The 20341-nt window shown below is 36.6% G+C and overlaps 1 protein-coding gene across 2 annotated transcripts in view; it reads left to right on the forward strand.

Moving 5' to 3' along the window:
• Window positions 1-20341, forward strand: part of LOC150093813 (SAC3 domain-containing protein 1) — a 120962-nt gene that overhangs the window by 16060 nt on the left and 84561 nt on the right. Inside the window, exon 4 of one of the 2 annotated variants that reach the window (XM_090412985.1) lies at window positions 13546-13679. In XM_090412985.1, the coding sequence (XP_090269111.1) occupies window positions 13546-13679 (134 nt within the window). The remainder of the gene's footprint in view (window positions 1-13545; window positions 13680-20341) is intronic. The other variant, XM_090412984.1, reaches the window with a different exon arrangement.

The following is a 20341-nucleotide window of genomic DNA, read 5'->3' on the forward strand; positions in this document are numbered from 1 at the left end:
GACGGAGAGCGATGTTTGTAATAGAATAGAAATTGTAACTCATCGATTTGGTTATTCAGTCTTGAACTCTGAAATACAGAACAAAAAGCTGTCCCGAAGAGTTTTCTCAGCACAACTGGACGCATTAGCCAAAAACGGGACAATCCCATATTTTACGGGACGTCTGGGATCCCTAATCAGAAGCTCTGGTTGGTTCTCCGCATTTCTTTAAAGGCTATTTGGAAGTTTCCTCTCAGTTATATAGCTTTGATCCTTAAGAACCTACATATAAACCTAATTTTGAATAATGGGCATTTAATCCTGTACACTCTACTCTAACGTCTGTCAGTTATGTGGTCACTTTGTCTGATTTGCAGGGGAGGGGATATTTCTTGCATCTTCTAGGGCAGCTCTTCCCAAACTGTGGGCTGCAGCCCCATTGGGGGCCGTGAAATAATGAAAACAAATTGAAAATGTTTTACGCTAAGTAGATTTTTTTATCTTCAAAGAAACTTATTTAATTTTTATTATTTCTTTTTTGTTATTTTAATGGGAAAAAAAATCACATATTGGTGCGGGTTCACAAATTTTGCTTCTTGTGTATTTCAGCACTTAATGAATATTAGTAAATATATGCTTATTCGTATAAGTTTCATTTCAAAGCAGAAATCTAATAATTGCAGTTTCAAATATTTCACCTGATACTGACTTTTTTGTGTAGCAGTATTGAAACATATCCATCATATTAAAATTGTTATTAAACTTCTTTTATGTTTTTAATTCTTTCTTTATTACTAATTGTTTTATGTTTCATGTGCTTGTACTACAAATGTACAATAACAATATATCTATCTATATAAAAATATGAGATAATGTGCCTGTAATGTGTATGTAAGATGCTAAAAATGTAATATTTGCATTTGATTTTTGCAATATTCGCTGTGTATGTTTTGTATTGAATATAAATACAATAAATATAATAATATATGTCCATATTATGATTTTTTTTTGAGGGGGGGGCCGTGAAATATTTTAACTTTCCAAAGTGGGGCCGTGAAATATTTTAATCTTTCCAAAGGGGACCCTAAAATCCAGAAGTTTGGGAAGCATTGTTCTAGGGGATTTGAACCCAGGTCTTTCAAACCAAAGAACATTGGTGCTGCTAACTGCACTATAAAGATACTCATCTTCTTTTTTTTTTTTTTTCATACCAATATTACAAGTAACATTTTATTTGATTAATATGTTATACTTAATTGACCAGAACCTATATTATTGTTTTTATCCATATTTTATTCTAGTTATGACAACAAAAATTTGTGTGATGTATCTTCACATCTGGTTTATATAATGAGAGCAGTTAAAACTACAATTTGGTTTTTAGTACCTTGTATAGCACAGTGTCTAATAAATGTGTATTGTGTTAAAAGTTTATTTTTTCACTTGGTTAGAGTATAATAAAATTAGTTTAATCCTTTATCCAAGTGTGAGCAAACAAAGTTTGCGCCTGAAGTATCTTCAGGACTAGGGTAAAGTGATACAACACCAGGGCAACTCGTTGCAAAGGTGGAGAAAGCTACCAACACTCCTAACTCAGTATCTCCTATAATGCAAAACACATCTCCTTGCGGATATGTCTAATGTTATGCATTAAAGGAAGGGCCACTACCCAGACTAGTTTCGACCTTTATTGAGGTCTCTTCAGTGGGAGCCAGGCCCTAGTGGAAATACCAGGCAGAAGCATTAGTAGGTCATCTCTACCTATAGGAGTTGCCAAATGGTGTGCCACCCTTTTTTTAATAAATTACTCTGGATTTAGAGAAAGATGTTGAAAGTTTATTTGTGTTACATTCCTCATATATAAATAGCAAATGATGTATAATCTGTTCTGCATTTATCCTGTATTTTGGATTTAATATAACCATAGAAGTTGTTCTAGTTCATATATTTCATATTTAATTATAGACATAGAAGTTTCATTAGTTGATTATATTTGACATGTTATATATATTTATCCCATACACAAGAGGTACAGGAACCTATAGCACATCAATGCCATGTGTGAGGTACAGGTAAGGATTAAAAAGAACTCTGTTGACATTATTTTTAAAAAAAGCTGGATGTTTAAGTTGTTGGGAGACACATTGTGAGGATGGCTATTTCAGATGACCAAGGTAGATGAAATAAATGAGCAAGAGAAGCAGATTCAATGTGTTTGTAGTTGGACAACTGCTGCTTTTATTTTAATAGACTCAACAATAAGGGAAGGAATGATGCATGCCAATTTGAGAGACAGAGCTGAAACATTGCATTTGGAAGACAGAGATTGAAGTGAGCCTGTTAGGGAAGGGAGTCATCTATGAGCTTGAATTACTCTCTTCTGAACAGTATGAAAAATTTTTAGGAAGGTTTTAGGTGTACCACCCAAAATGTGTGAACAGTAGTCTAAGGATGGGTGGATTTGGGATTTATATAGGGTTAGTAGCTGGGTGGGTATAAAATAGCTTCTTGAGTGGAAAAAGAATATTTTGATTTTTAAAGGCCGAGGAAATTATTGATATGATGCATTTATGCCAAAAATGGCTGCAGGTACATGTCATTCCAAGGACAGAGAAATAAATCTGATCCTGTCTGGTGATGCATGCATTACCAAGGATAAGGGAAGATGAACTGTGAGATCCCTTTTGTGAGAGAAAAGGCAAGTCTTCATTTTGGTGGCATTGAAGATGACCAAGTTATTCTTACCTCACTGAAGGATGGCATGAAGATCTGTATTTAAGGTACTGGTTGCAGATCCTGATGCTTGGGATGTCTGATAACTGTATAGTTTTTTGAAGATGTAGGATGAATGGAGTGTGCTGTCATCAGCAAAACTGTGGATAGGATGGATGGTTATTGAGAGTAGGTCATATATAAGAGAGAGTAGGTAGAGAATGGAGCCCTGAGATACTCCTGCATTGTTGGCAAAGCTCATAGAGAGGGTACTGTCCACCACTGGATACATGCCATGGAAAGGTTTGGAGAAGCATGTGCTGTCATGCAGTGAATGACCAGAGAAAGAAAGCTGGTTATCCAATTACAGAGGGTGGCAGGTTGCCAAAGAATGCCAAACATGATTGAAAAGTCAGGGATGACAGCACATGCTTCTCCAAACCTTTCCATGGCACGTATTCAGTGGTGGATGATATAGGCTAAGAGATCAGCCATGTATCTGGATTTGTGGAATCCATAGTGGTAGTCACTGATTAACTGGTGCGCTTCTGGGTAGTGAAGAAGTGGACTGTTGATAACTTTCTCCAATATTTTGAAGAGGATTGGGGTGATGGCAGTTAGTTGTTAGTTAGATGGTAGGTTTTTATCATCCTGTTTTCGAGTGAATTGGATATAAGCTTGCTTCCATGTGTTAGGATAGGTTCCAGCTGAGTATAGATAGAGAAGGTGTTAGCCCTGGAGCATAACTTTTAAGTACAATAGGAGAGATGCCATCGGAACCAGAACACTTTTTAGTGTTTAGATTTTTAACATTTGTTTTATGCCTATTTTGCTGAAACACTACAGAAGGTATATAGTACTCGGTTGCTAGCATGGAAGGAGGTTATTTGCTTTCATCATCTATGCAGAAGTTGGAGGAAAAGAGTGATGTCAGGATGTCAGCTGTATCTTTGGTCTTGGGGTGCTGCAAGTGGTGCGTATGGAGGAGAGAGAAGTGGAAGCATAGGTGAGCTGAAGTTGCATTTGATGGCTTTTGCAAGGGACCAGAAGGCATGGCTTCCATTTAGACAAGAGGTAAGTTTTCTACTATTGGCTGAGTATGAGGCTAGGGTTTTTGATGCAAGCCATATGCAGTTGAGTTTTTCCCTTCAACTACCTTCATACATCGTTTGTTGAAATAGGGTTTGGAAAGTGATTGGGAATTTTGGGTAGAACGAGGGATGAAACCTTCATGCCAGTGAGGATGATTTCTGTGACTTAAAAGCAGGAGATTCTAAATTTAGCATTCTCTGGCATCTGAAGTCAGATTTCTCAAAGGTACATATTGCCGCGCTTGTTGAAAAATGAATTGTGAAGGGCATAATTTGGGCATTGACGGTGAACTGTGGTTGATGTAGCTGCAATTCGGATTTCTGTTAAGAGTAGGTCTGGTCTTGGATGTCTGTAAGTGGTGATGAATGTCGTTTGTTTTATGCCATAGATGTTTGTAAAGGTGATGTGTGAAAATGATTTTTTTTTGCGGGGGGGGGGGAGAAATTCTGTTATATTTGGCATATTGTGCTTGTTTTGATCTCTTTGAATGAATTAGTGGTCAAGGGAGATTTATTTTGATTGTAGCATTGTCATCATTGTTTGTCTGTTTCATTTTTAGTTTATTATTAGATGAAAGGAAAGAGTGGGGATGTGTAGTGGAAGGAGATAAACTCATGAATGTGACACCCACACAGGAGAGCAACCAGTCTCCTTGCCATACCATGGCTTCTACAGTGCCTCACACATACTAATTCTTTGACTCCCTCCAGGCATGACCTGGCAGAGTATATGGCAATGGAATTAATTACCAGTTCACTAAAGCCTCCTGACCTTTGTATTTGAGCATTTCTGGTCAAATATACTCCCTGACTTATTTACTCAACTTCTGAAAGGATGATGATGACCATTTCCTGTACCTTCTTCATTTCTAACTGCTGACCACCACTCTGTAATGGGTGAATAGTAATAAGATATTCTATGGTTCAGCACAACTTTCTAAACGTTAGATCTTGTCGTAGTAATTTATTCACATTTTATAATAAAGTGACAGTGGTATTGGATAAAGGAAATGCTGCCCCATGGTGCTTCTGGATTTCGCAAAGGGAGTTCAGCAAGTAAGACAAAGAATGATTATGGAAGAATAATCTTCCATAATCATTCTTTGCAAGGGTGTATCATCTGGGTAGAGACCTTGCAGTTATTGATGTAACAAAGGCTGATGTGAGAATTGAGGTAAATGAATGGAGGTGCTCAGCATATTAAAAAATATCAGTGCAATTGCAGCAGTGGGACTGGATGGTATGCCAGCTCTGTTTATTCTGTTGTCTATTTTCATATTTAATATGACATCTTCACTAAAAATTGTGCCTAAATAGCTGAAATGTTTTGTTTCTCCTATTAGTTTTCAATTCAGAATGGAGCAAAAGTTTTCTATGCTTGCACCTATTTTCATAATCTTTGTCTTTTTATGGCTGATTTTTATTCCATATTTGTTATAGCATTTATGTTATTTGGTTTAGTTAAGGAATTCTGTCACCTTTTACTGGATTTATTTAGAAATGTAACATCTGTTAAAGAGCTTAGATTAATGTCTCCAATTTTGATATAAGATTTAGTGCCACTTTCCTTCATAATGTGATTCATATAGATTATTTATAAATAACAGTAGAGATAGCATGCACCATTGTCTCAACTTCATTTAATGTCAAACCATTTTCCTTACCTTCTTCATTTCTAATTGCTGACTTATAACTTAACTATGTGTATTGCTTGATACAATGTCCTATTTACACCATATAAATGTAATGTTTCGAACAGCTTTTCTCTTGAAACTTTGTCACACGTCTTTTTTAGATCTACAAAACTTAAATATAGGTCTTTGTTGCATTCCAATGATTTCTCAACTGTCTGTCTTAAAGTGAAATGGGAGAATTACAGAGGAATTTCCCTAGAAATTTCTCTGTAATTCTCACATGCAATTTTATTTCCCCCTTTATAGATGATACTATGAGAGCTTTACTCCAATCATTTTGAATTTGAACTTCTGAATTATGAAGTGCAGCCATTGTAAAATTTTATACTCCTGAGCATATTTCTGGTTGAATATTATCTGCTCCAGCACTTCCCACATTTCAAGATTTGATGGCTTTTTGTATTGATTACATTTCTTTTGAATATTTTTACCACTGTTCTGTGACTTCCTTTACATGTGTCTTTCAAAAATTATTCCAAACATGTAGAATAAGTTTTCATGCCACCATCATCTCTGATTCATTTTACAGTTCTTCCATTTCTAAGCTTTTTCAGTAAGAATGTATATCAGTGTGTAAAAGACTTCCCAAGACTTGTTTAGCTACCTTTACAGAAACATGCTGTTTTAGTTTCTTACACCCCCCTTTCTCCCCCCCCCCTCTTTCTCTCTTAGAGCATGCGTTGACTTATTTGCTAGAACTTTTGATGCACATTCTATGACTGCTTCTTTGACTTTGTGAGTTCAATATGGAGTTTTGATTTTTCTAGTCTTGCAGAAAACTTCACCACATACCTGACTGGTTGAATCAGTCGAGGCGTCTCCAAAGTCTGATTATTGTTTTCAGTGATTGTGGTCACTGTGTTCATTATTGCTTTATAGTCTGATTATTGTTTTTTCCATGCAATCTTTCATTATTCACTCATCTAGCACACCTTTAATCATGCCTTCCTATTTTGTTCCCCCTTTTATTTTGTCTTCTTTCTTAGTTTTCTTGATACTTTTTGAAGCATGAAGTAGCTTGAAAAACTTCCATGTTTGGTCTCTTGAGCTGCTTGTCTGGATTATGAAAAAAGTAAAAAAAAAAAAAATATAAACCTGAAACTCAGGGAACATATTGCAAAGGTGGTGAAGGTAACCTACAGGATTGATAAATACTGAGAAGTATGCTGACCTGCAGAGATAAGAGTTGTCATTCCATTGTATAAAGCCCTCATCAGACCACACTTGAATTATTGTTCTCAATTTTGGTCTCCAGGATTTGAAGAAAATAAATTAACTGTGGAAAGGGTGTAGAGACAGATAACAAAGATAGTATTAGGACTGTACAATGTTAGTTATGAAGACAGCTGAAGAATGTGGACTACAGAACTTGGTGGATAGAAGAAGGAGAAGTGATATGATTGAGACTTTTAAACTGTTGAGAGTGAGGAGTGGGTTCTTTGCATGGAGGGTGGTTGAATTGTGAAATGCATTGTCTGATAGAGTGGTGAGAGCATGAACAGTCAGTGAATTCAAGGAGTGGTATGAGAGACTGCGTTTTCTGGTGTAGGCTTCCCACAATGAGCTTTTGACTCTATGGAGGCCTGAATCATAATAATAATATAAAATTAATAAAAATAGAAAAAAAATCCTTACTAATCCCTGGTACTAATATATTATAGGTTTATAACCTTTGTGGGTAGGAGTTATGTACAAAAAAGACTATTTTCCAGTTCTCAAGCTTCCATTTTATGTTGAGACTCATTGCAGCCTTGAAATTACTGTCATTGTGCTGTGGTCTTCTGTTGTTGTCTGTCTAACATTCACTTACATTTTTCACATATCTGTTGCTTTCATTAATACATTCTACCACTTCTATTCATACTTACATTATTTCGTGCTCATTTTACTCCCTCCATGTCTTCTCATTTGATCCTTCATTGGAAATCTTGTTTACATTGTCTACCTAATTATTCTTCACTTCTAACAAATTAGCTTACCTTCCTTTCTCCCTTAAACTACTCACACATTGCTAATGAATGTTTTACACAAATATTTCTAGTAAGTAATTGCCATTATTATTATTCAGGCCTCCATGGAGTCAAAAGACTCATCGTGGGAGGTCCTTCCTAGGAAACACAAAGTCTGTCATACTACTCCTTGAACTCATTGACTGTTCTCGCTCTCACCACTCTATCAAGGCAATACAGTCCACAGTTCAACACCCCTCCACACAAAGAAATGACCCCTCAGCCTCTTGCTCACAGCTTTCTTTTGTGACTTCCAGGGATGGCCCCTTGTCATCACTCCTTCCCGCTGTTCTACCAAGTGAAAGAACGTTCCAGTGTCAAGCCTCTAACTGCCTCTCAACAGTTTAAAAGTCTCGATCATATCACCTCTCCTTCTTCTATCCACCAAACTCTGCAGTCCACATTCCCTCAGCCGATCCTCATAACTAACATTGTACAGTCCTGAAACCATCTTTGTTATCTGCCTTTGTACCTTTTCCACAGTTAATTTATCTCCTTCAAATCCTGGGGACCAAATTTGAGAACAATTCTAAGTGTGCTATGATCAGGGTCTTATACTTCATAGAGATAGAAGAATGATAACTCTTCTATCTCTATCTCTGCAAGTCAATGTCCTTCTCAGTATTGCAGCAATCCTTTGGGTTACCTTCACCACCTTTGCAATATGGCCTCTGAATTTCAGTTTTCTATCTATCATCACCTCCAGATGATATTGTCAATGGATTGCTCCCCTACTCCCTCCAGTACAGCTCCTCCAATTGAGTATGCAGCCTCCTATCGATGTATCCCAAGCTTCAAGATTTTACATTTTGCTGCATTAAACTGATACACCCATTCATTTGCCCATCTGTCTAGTTTATTCAATTCCTCTTGCAGGGCTGCCATATCTGCACTATTACTAATAACCCTTCCCAGCTTCACATCATCTGCAAACAACTGACTATCCCCTTGCAATCCATTGACAGTATCATTGATATAAAGGTTAAACAATACAGGTCCCAGTACTAAGCCCTGTCGAACCCCACTTGTAACCTTCTGCCTCCTTGATATTTCCCTACCATACACAATACTCTGATAGCTATCAGATGTCATTTAGATGTCATGTTAGTCAACTGAATCCAGTTGACTAACATGACATCTAAACCCATATACTGCAACTTAAATATCAGCTGATCATGTTGCATCCTGTCAAATGTCCTTTGAAAATCCAAAAACCTGCCTTTCTCTCATCAACTGCTCTTGTCACTTTATGATAAAAGGCAATCATATTACTAAAGCAAGAGCATCCCATAACAAATCCATGTTGACTCTCACAGATAACATTACCCTCATCTGGCCAACACTGTATATGGTCCCTCACTAATTTCTCCAAGATCTTAACAACCAACCACTGATGAAACACTAACTGGCCTATAGTTAGACACATCCAGTCTGCAGTTGTCCTTATGCAATGGCACTATCTTACTTTCCTTCCATTCCTTGGGTACCTTTCCTGTAGCCAGGTCAACAGAGCCGCCAGTTCTTTAGCACATTCTCTCAAAATCCATCCGGTCGCACAGCTTTACTGACATCCAGAGTACTCAGTATTTGGAACACACACTCCTCTTGCACCTCTAAACTTTGAACCTGCCCTATCCCTCGAGTATTAAAACTTACTTCTCCAGGATAAAATACTCTACTCCAATAAAATGTTCATTGAACAACTCCACTATGTCCTCTGCATCAGTCACTCTATTCCCATTTTTATCCCACAGTGCCTTTCTTCCACAATAATTTCTCCTCCTATTAACATAGCTAAAAAATTCCCTAGGATTTTCTTTGGATCATTATGCCACCTTCTCATATTCCAGTTTTACCTTCCTGACCATACTAGTCACTCTCCTGGCCTGAGTCTTATATTCTTCATGCATCTGCTCTCTACCTCTCTCCTTATATCTCTTCCATAACCTCTCTTTCACCTGGAGTTCCTGTTTGATATTGTTTATCATCCACTTTACACCAAATTGTGTCCTCTTCTTCACTTGTGGAATACAGCTTACTATTGCTGGTAATAAATATTCCTTCACAATTTCCGAAGCACTAATGATATCCTGGCCTTCCAATTCTGCTCTCCATGGAACTGGCCCAAGTTGATTTCTTCTTCTTTTCAGCCATTTTCTGTCCACTGCTGGATGAAGGCCTCCTCCAGTTCTTCCACCTTTCTCTGTTCTTGGCAATAGTTGACCAATTTTCCCCCAACAGAATTTGACAATTCATCACTCCACCTTCTTTTAGGACGTCCTTGGCCTCGTTTCCCTTCTTTAGAAATCCAGTTCATTAGTATGGTGGTCCATCATTCATCTTTTCTCCTGGATAGATGTCCGGCCCATTTCCATTTTAGTCACTTGCGGTGAAGAATGATGTCAGTGATGCGAGTCTGGCTTTTTATCCAGGTGTTTTGCTTATCTTTTAATGTGATGCCTAGCATCAACCTCTCCATTTTTCTTTGAGTTGTTGTTAATTTATTTACCAGTGTTTTTGTTAGCAACCAAGTTTCACAACCATATGAAATGACTGGAAGTATACACTGGTTAAATATCTTCCTTTTTAAACAGTGTGGGACATCATTGTTTTTAAAAATGCATTTCAGTTTTCTGAATGCACTTCAGGCAAGTTGAACTCTCCTATTTATTTCCTTTTGGAGTTCACAGTTTAGATCAATGAGTTGACCTAAGTATGTATATGAAGAGACTCTTTCCAAGAAATTGTTTTCTATTATTATGTTTTTTGGTGTTACAAAATGATTAAACATCATTTTAGTTTTTTCTCTGTTTATTTTTAGGCCAACTTTTCTGCTTTCATGATATAGGTGTTCTATCATTACATTAAGATCTTCTGGAGTGTTTGCAAAAATTATGATATCTGCATATCTTAGGTGTGTTAAGTTTTGTTATTAATTTTTATATCAAAGTTTGTCCAGTTTATATTATTAAATATTTCTTGAAGAATTGCTGTAAAGATTTTGGGTGATAGAGAGTCTCCTTGTCAGGCACCATTTTTCAATTGATATTTTATTGCTACTCGTGTGAAGTTGGATTGTTGCAGTGAGGTATATTGCCTGGAGGAGGTCCGTATATTCTCCAGGAACTCTCTGATTCTGGAGTGCTTTGATTATTGCATTAGTTTTGATGGAATCAAATGCTTTGATTGTAATTATAATCACCCATCTTATAATTCCACATATGTTCCTGTTTCCTTGACACTCCCACATGTCTTCCAAGTCAAAACCACATGGTCACTATGGTCACTCTCTCTAGCTGGGGTGGGGGGGGTCATCTCAGTTATTATCAGCTCTTCTGATGCAATGACCAAAGCCAAAACTCTTGAACCTCTTGTTCCCTCTATTACATGTTGCCTAAGACATTTGTCCCTCAAGAATTCTAGGAATTCCATTCCCTTATTACTACATGCATTTTCCTCTTCCCAACTTATACTGCTGTAGTTAAAATCTCCCATTACAATCATTTTTCTTGCACTTGCCAAGCTCAACTGCCTAAATATCTCCTGCTCCCCACTCTCTGTGCTCCTTGGCTTGTAACAACACCCTACCAAACATCCTGTCTTGCCCACTTCCACCTCACACCATATGCTTTCAAAACCATTAGTGTCACTTTCTCCCAAAGCCTCCACTCTTAGAGGACATAAGTCATCATTTATCATAAGCAGTACTACACCACCACATTTTCTCTCCTTATCCTGCCAAAAAATGCTGTACCCTGCTGCTTCTATTACTATGATTATATCATCTTCTGTCAACCACTTCTCAGAGATTCCAATAATCTTTGGCCAGGCTGATGCTATCTGTGCCACCAATTCATCTCCTTTGTTCTGGATACTCCTGGCATAAAAATGTCACTGCTTCTATACCTATCATTATCCCTTCCAGACTCCACTGGACTCTGTGTTACCTGATGTTTTCCCCCTTCCCCCAAGCATCCATTCTCACAAGAGGCTACCCCTGTTACCTCGCATACAGTTCCTTTCTTTCCTCAAATGTTCTCTAAGCATCCATATATTCCAATCCTCTCTTCTGACACATTCTGTTTATTATGCTATTCATTATTACTGCTGTTCTGCTCAGCTCATCATTTTCATACCTGTCTAACAGATAAGTTTAGGTGTTGATGGTTATTCATGACTTATTTTTAACGGTATTAACAACACCACACAGTTTTATCAAAGAGATGTTTTATTAACTGCTTATATTTCACTGAATTTCAACTCAGCATCATCAGAGCACAACACACTTGTACATGCGACAGTGAGTGAGTGAAACAATACAATTGTAATGGACAAAAGATCTGAAGTCCTAATTTTGGCACCCTCTAACGAAAAAAAAAAAACAGCTATGTGAGAGTTTCCTGTGACTGTGACTTGGCCTGTTATGGGCAAACAAGAAGATCAGTTAACAATCTGTCTGGAAGAACATGAAAAATACATTCGCTACTATTACTATGGCAAGTCAGGACTGGCAGACCATGCTTTGGACACTCATTCCTCTATTAGATGGAGGAAAATGAATGTGCTATTTAGGAGTCGTTACAGATCTGAAAGATTATTTTTTGAGTCAGCAATGAATTTGAAGAATTCTCCCAACCTTAACAAATATGGTTGCATTAATTTGCCAAAAATTTGGGAAACTGTTATTCTAAGAGAAACTCCCGCATAGCTGTTTTTTTTTTTTTTTTTTCGTTTAGAGGATGCCAAAATGGGACTTTAGATCTTTTGTCCATTGCAATTGTATTGTTCCACTCACTCACTGTCACGTGTACAAGTGTGTTGTGCTCTGATGATGCTGAGTTGAAATTCAGCGAAATATAAGCAGTTAATAAAACATCTCTTTGATAAAATTGTGTGGTGGTGTTAATAGAAATGGAGAGAATAGAAAAAATAAACTTAAAATTAAAAATAAGTCATGAATTTTCATCCTGGGTAACACACACTATCTTTCCTCTGCATTTTCTTTTGTACAACCTCGAGCATGAATGTTAGATCCCTTGCCACCCATATTTACACTACCTCTCAAGTCATTCCTGCCCACCATCACAATCATCTCATCCACCCTTTCAACCTGCTTAATTGCCATAGACACACTTTCTATCATTCCTCCAGGCAAACACTCCTCCGGCATCCTATCTTTCACACCACGGATCATTGAGTCTCCATACATTACACCTCTTGCCACTCTGTTCCTTGATTGCTCACCTGCATCCCACACTCTCTCTCTCCTCTAACCCTTTCTCTCTGTGTTCCCCTATTTACCTGCTGGCATTACTCTATTCCTCCCTCGCATTCTTCTCATTCCCCCTCTCCGACTGTTTCCATTCTCTCCTCTATCATTTCCATACCTCTCTCTCTCTCTCTCTCATTCCCTCTCTTCTACTGTTTCTATTCTCTACTCTTCTATCATTCCCATAACTCTCTCTCACTCCTACTCTGATTTGCCTTGCATTCATCTCTTTCATTCGCTTCCATTATTATTAGACTTTTCTCCAAATTTTTTTTCCAAAACATTTTTGTATGCTTGGGATTTGTTTTCCATGTTAGGGTGCTGTTAAGGTCAATAACATAAGCTAGCTTTTCCTTCTTCATTTTAGCAACTGTCCTTGCTAATGACTCAGAAAAATTCTTCTCCTTTTTTTCTACTAGATTCTTTTGTGTGATCATAGAAACAGTTGTCTCATTGTTCAGTTGCCTGTTTTGAAATTTGCCCACATTCTTCTTGAAACTCTCTCTCTCTTATTCAGAAAGTTTACCTTCATGTTTTAGCATTGAATGCTATCCTGATTCTCACTGAAGTAAAGTAAATTTTTGGGCTCTTTAATCCCATTCCTGCTCTCGAACATGTTTTATCTTGTCTTATATTTTGCTCATTACCACAATCATCAATTTTATTATTTAAGTGATGCAAGTATAAAGTAACCTCTTTATAAAGAAAGGTAGGAAATTTAAGGTGATTATTATTATATTGAAATATATGAGGTACTAACATGATGCTTTGTGTTATTATATCTTCTTAAGAGTAGACCAAAAGCAGACAAAGAAAAAACTGTGAAGCAGTTTACAAGATCAGCAGCTGGCCAGCAGCAACAAAAACTAAATGAGTTACGTCCACCCACTATTCTTTTAAAAACAGTATGTTATTTAATAAATAAGTAAGTAACTTAGTTCTTTTTATTAAGAATATTATACTCTTCTCGACAATTATTTTGTCATTTATCATTGTTGTTGACAAAAAAACTTTAATAATTCTGTTTTTTTTTCCTTCCTCATATTGTCTATGTAGCAGTATATATATAATTGAAATTAGCAGAGTTATTTTGTCATCAGTTTATCTTAAATTTAAATAGAATTGACTACTTTTTCAGTGGCAGTCATTTGTCAGTTTTTACTGTCCTTTTTTTGTCTTGAGTTCTTTGAAGATTATTTCCACATTTTATAGGAATTTAATAATGCTTATTGTTGAAAGGGAAGCACAGTATAAGGAGAGTAATTCCTATGGTGATCCTAAGATCACCATAGGAATGGGATAGTCTGGAATGTAAGGGATGCAATTTACTCTGAGGAGATAGAGTAAGTGGTGATAAAGGCTATTGGGTATGATTAGACATTGGAAAATCACAACCAGCAAGTGGCTTGGGAAGGACTGATTATAGACCTAAAAGTGAATTGCTATGTTTAAATACCATTAGCATCAGAAATAAGTGGGATGAAATTATTTCACTGATGGAGTTTATTTTCCCAAAAATTGTTGGAATAAGTGAAACATTGTTGAATGAAGATGATAGCCTGATGGGAATAGAAATGGGAGGTATGATGTTTTTTGTATGGATAAAAAGGACAATGAAGGGAGGGAGGGAGGGAAGAGTGCTGTTGAGATTAGCAGGCAAAACATGTCTGCAAAAGTGGAGATGTGAGAAGGAAATAGTGGCATTGGTTTTGAGTCAGTATAGTTTGAGGTGCAGTTTGACATGCAGAAAAATTTAGTTGGGTGCTGTTGTAGACCAGGGAATGTGGAGGACAGTGATGAAGAAATTTATAAGCAACTTGGGTTGGGGAACAAAGAAAAGGTGATCATTATGGTTGATTTTAATTATAGTAATATGATTGGAAAGAACAGTATGTAAGAAAGTTTTAAAAAGAATTAAAGTTGAGCAGCTTTTACAAGTAAATTGTAGACTCAACTATACAAACATTATTGAAGAAAAAAAGAAAGAAATTAAAAACAAGAACCAAGCCTTGGAGTCTCAATGGCAAATTCTGGAGAAGAGGTGATTAATTCAGCTAGTCAGGTATGTGGAGAAGTTGTCTGTAAGGATAGAAAGAAAAGAAAGAATAAAGCACACCAAAAGTTCCGTTCCTAGTAAATAAGTTAGCAGATGTCCTAAAAGAATACTAAGCTATTTGTAAAAGTAGCTAAAGTCATGGAAACACTTGTAAGAATATAGGAAAATAAACATCAGGAAGGTGGCAAAATGTTCTTGAGGCTACTGAAAAAGCTTAGAAATGGAGGAAAGAGTACTGTAAAAGGATTCAAAGATGATAAAGGTGACATGGAAACTGAAGATAAAGATATCCTAGATGTCTGGAGTAATTACTTTGAAAGACTGCTAAATGAACTAAGCAGCAAAAGAACCATACTAGAAAATTTTCAAGAGGAGTGCATATCAATACTTGAGGTAGAAAAAGCTGTCAAAAACTTGAAATGTGGAAAAGCATCTGTTGTAGATGATATTTGACCAGAAACTTAGTTTTGCAGTGGTTACACTGTGTAATTCAGAGGGCCTGGGCAGAAGGTCAAATTTCCAATGATTGGAGCAGAGCTCACATAGTACCCATCTACAAAAAAAGAAATAAAACTGAATGTGAGAATTGAAAAGGAATTATTTTAAGTGTTCCAGGTAAGATTTATGCATGCATTTTTAAAAAGAGGTTCAAAAAGATTGTGGATGAGAAACTTGGAGAAGAACAAGCTGGGTTCGGGTCAAATAGAGGTTGATAGAGATCAGATTTTCACTTTAAGACAAATAGTTAAGAAAGTGTGGGAATATGACAAGGACCTGTACTTAAGTTTTGTTTATCTAGAAAAGATATATGACAAGGTGCCCTAAGAAAAGCTTTTCAAAATACTTCAATTATATGGAGTTATCGGAACATTATACAGGGTAGTTTATATTTAAGTTGTCAGTTAGAACTGAAGGAAATACAGGAAAATGGTTTATTTCATTTAAAATCAGGGTAAGACAAGGATGCACATTATCGCTACTCTTATTCGTCATCTATATGGATCAAATTATGAAAGAAAGTGGCATTAGGCCTGATATTAGAATTGGAGATGTCAAACTTAGTTCTTTGCTTCATGTGTATGATGTTGTACTCCTAAACACATCTAGTGCAAGTCTCCAGGATTCTCTAACTAAATTGAATAACAGCTATAACAAATTTGGCATGAAAATTATGAAAAAAACTATGAAAATAGCTAAAAAATTATGAAAATCTTGCCTATTTTCATAGTTTTGGAAAAACTATGAAAATAGGCAAGAGCATAGAAATCTTTAGCTGTATTCTGAATGGAGATCCTTTAGAACAAGTAAAATATTTCAGCTATTTAGGCACAGTTTTTAGTGAAGATGGCAAGTTAAATCTGGAAATAGACAACCGAATAAGCAAAGCTGGTATGGTCGGGTAGCTATAGAGTTAGGTTAGAAATAAAGCACTTGATCAAATGCCAGACTTCACAGATATGAGGGTTCTGAGATTGATCCCTTCCAACTACTAACCACGCTCAAACTTGCTTAACTTTTTCATGAACCATTAGTAGCAGAGTCTCTCTATCAATCGACCAACCTTTGCTGGAAACAGAATGCACCCTTGTTTCAGAACTGATTTTACATCAAACGGCTTTCTTCAAGTTCTTACAACTGAAAAAGTAGGCCATGTATTGTTCAATATCATGTCTTATTTGCACCACATAATTTTAGCTCTCTCTGAATGGATTTTTACTTGGCACTTTGTTGCATATTTATTCATACCTACAGAATTCTTGACCTATTCTCAGGATTTCTCAGCTACTTGTTGTGAGGTGAAAATCTGATTCTAACAACCTCTATTTGGTCCCGAATCAAGCTTGTTTTTTTTTTTTTTTTTTCCAGGATGCTAGAATAAATCTTACATGGAACACTTAGTGACAAATTTCCTGTGTAATTTTCACACTTTTATTTCCTTGCATGGGAAATAAAACTGAATCTGAGAATTTTGAGTGCTCTCTCCAATCATCTGGAATTAGACCTTCTGAGCAGGCCTTCTGAATTATGCCGTGTAGCATCTGTAAAACTTCTGTACTTCCATATTAAATCATTTCTGGTTGAATATCATTCTATTCCAGTAGTTGCCTTTTTTACATTTCAAACTTTTGATAGCTTTTCCTACTTAAATACTGATATGTATTTGTGATTGCATTCCTCTTGAATATTTTCTACCAATGTTCTTTCACTGCTTCTTTCATTTGTCTTTCATTGTAATTACTCCAGATATCCTGAATATCTTTAGTTTAAGTTTTCACATCACCTGTGTGATTCCTTTTACAGTTCTCTTTCCTTCATTTCTAAACTTTTTGCAATAGATTCCAGAACACTCTGTCATCTTCCTGATATTTATCTCCTATATTCTTACCAAAATCTTTCCCAGAGAAAAATATAAGACAGTACAGTGTGGATATGCTGGACAAAGGGATGATTCATGTTCCATGCAGGACTGCACGAGATTTTGTTTTTCTTTCTCCTATCCACTAGACTTCAAATTGCATTGTCTCAACCTTTCTTCATATTCAACATTTCAGAGATTAGAAACTATTTTGGTCAATTGCCTCTGGACCCTCTTCAGCATCTCTTCATTTTTTTGAAAACCAGATGACCAAATCTGTGCACAGTAGTCCATATGTGGCATAATCGGAGTCTTATACAATGGAACCAGAACCTCTTTACTTCTATAAGTCGGTGTCCTCTGCATCATTCCCAGAATTTGCTGTTTTGTCCTCATAATTTTAACAATATGTCTTCTCTATTTCAGATCCTTATCCATACCATCACCCCAAGAGTAAATTTTACATCCCATCTTCGTTTTCCAAATTTTAAAAAATTACATTTTGCAACATTGAACTGGCATCCCCACTTCCATGCCCATTCATTCAAGTCTTCTTGTAATGTCACAACATCTGCTCTATTCCTCATACTTTGTCCCAACTTTGCATCATCTGCAAACAACTGAATATTCGAATATCCCCATTCAAATCTTCCCCAATGTCATTAACATACAGGTTAAACAGTAATGGTCCTAAAACATACCCATGAGGCACACCACTAGTGACTTTCCTCTTCTGATATATTGTTCCCACATACACAACTTGTTGATACCTATCAGACAGCCAATTTCCAATCTAATGCACTAGTCTAATATTCAACCTCATCCGCTCTAGTTTGACTATCAGCTTATCATGCGGTAATCTATCAAAAGCCTTTGCAAAGTTAAAGTATACTACTGTGTATCCATCTCCTACATTCAGATCTGCTGTCACCTTATTGTAATAAGTAAGTAGATTACTAAAACATGACCTCCCTTTAGCATATCTGTGCTAAAGGGAGGTCAAATATAATACCATTCTTGTCAACCCAATTCTGGATCCTGATTCTCACCAGTCTTTGCAACATTTTAACCACAACACCTGACACACAGTTGGTGCTTGAATTCTATTATCTCCTTTATGAAATGGTACAATCTTGCCTTTCACTTCTTTGAAACTTAACCCAATGTAAGGCTCATTAAACAAATAAATCAAGGTAGATGTCAATTTCTTCATATACCTTTTGCTCATTCAGTCAGCCTCTTTCTCTTTAACTGCTCTCAAATTTTCCATGATGTCATATTCACAACGATGAAAGACCTTTATGAACTGCTCATTAAATATCTAAGCTATATCCTCTGCAGTAGTTGTCCTTATATCATTTTCTCCAATCAATGCCATCCCACCATAATCATTCTTATTTTTGCATGTCGAAAGAACTCCCTAGGTTTTTTGACTTCATTAACTAACTGCCACTCTTACCAACCAAGTCACCCTCCTTGCCTGTTCTTTGTATTTCTCATAGAATCGATTATGACTATTCCTCTTATGTTGCCTCCATAATGCCTTTTTTCTTTGTATTGCATGCTTAATCTCTTCATTCATCCATTTACACCTACTTTATTTATCCTTCTTACCTTTGGAATACATTTAGATATTGCTTCTTCTAGATACTTCTTGAATATTCATTCCACGGTACAGCTGTAAGCTGTTTCCTGAACTTCACATAATCACCAGCCTTGTAGTTCCACATATACCCTTTCCTCACTTGGCTGGCAACTACTCAGGTAATCACTTCATGGTCACTCTCACTAACTGAAATAACTGGAGGCAGATTCTCTGATGAAATGATCAAATCCAAGACCCTTAATCCTCGTGTGCCTTCTGTTACATACTGCCTGAGGTTGTTGTCCCTCAAAAACCTCAAGAAACTCAACTCAGTCAATTCAGTTGCTATCTCATCATCCCAATCTAAATTGCCCATAATTGATCACCCTTTTCCCATTTGCTTAGCTAATTTGCTTATACATTTCCTGGTCGCTCCACATTACCAGGTCTATTGCAACATCCAACAAAGCATTTCATTCTGTTCACCACTATCGCACACCATACTGCGTCAAAACCACTACCACTATTTCCCCTTGCATCCCTACCTTGTATGGACATAAATCTTTTGCTATCATCAATAACACTCCACCTCCTTTTTTATCCTTTATTTCTTCACGAAATAGATCATACCATTCCATCTCTATTCCTGTCAGGATGTCTTCCTCATCCAATCATGTCTCACTTATTCCAACAATTTTTGGTCGAACAAACTTGATCAATGCAACCATTTCATTTCCCTTGTTTCTGATATGTCTAGCATTCATATACAAACATAAGAGCTCATTCCTAAATCTATAACAAGTTTCACTGATACCACTTGTTAGATGCAACATCTCCATACTTCCCTCGAGTCATTTCTTTTTCTCCTTACTTGTCCCAGAACCTTCTTCCAATCCAACTATTTTCTGCTACATCCCAGGTCATACTCTTCCTTTTTTGTCTACACACACACACATTGACATCCTCTTTAGGCTTCAACGTTCTCACACTGTGTTCCCGTCTCCACCCTGTGTCTCCCCATTTCTCTTTTTGTCTTGCACACTTGTTCTCATGCTCATGCTACCCATTTCTTCATTCATTCATAAGCATCACTTCAATCTCTCCTGCTCTTTCTCATTGCTTCTTACTTACTCAGATTCATTCTGTGCACTCATTACTCTCTCTTCCAGCAGCATCCTCTCCAATTGATTCTCATCAAAACCATTCAAATGCAGTCCATATAGTCTTATATAGTTCAATTCAAACTCATTCCACACATTAGCAAACTGCACTTTTTTCTCTTCACACATTTATGCTAACAAATCATTCATAATTCTTGCTCTCTGTCTCATCTCATTACTGTCATACCTGATCAACACACTGTGACTACCTTTCCTATCACACTGTTATCCTTCTCAGTAACCTCCTGATATCCAATCTTACATTCTCCTTGTTCCCAATCAAGTCATTTGTCACTACTACCACTACCAACTCCTTTGCTTGCTTAGTCCTCATATCCTATTCCTCAATTCATTTTATCTCCATTCTATTCATTTCTATTCACTCTATTCATTTTATCTCCAGGAAAACAAACCTTATGCATCTTCTCAT

Source organism: Typopeltis vanoorti, chromosome 23 (assembly GCF_054136105.1).
Source record: "Typopeltis vanoorti isolate ZY-2024b chromosome 23, IOZ_Tvanoo_1.0, whole genome shotgun sequence".
Taxonomy (NCBI): Eukaryota; Metazoa; Arthropoda; class Arachnida; order Uropygi; family Thelyphonidae; genus Typopeltis; species Typopeltis vanoorti.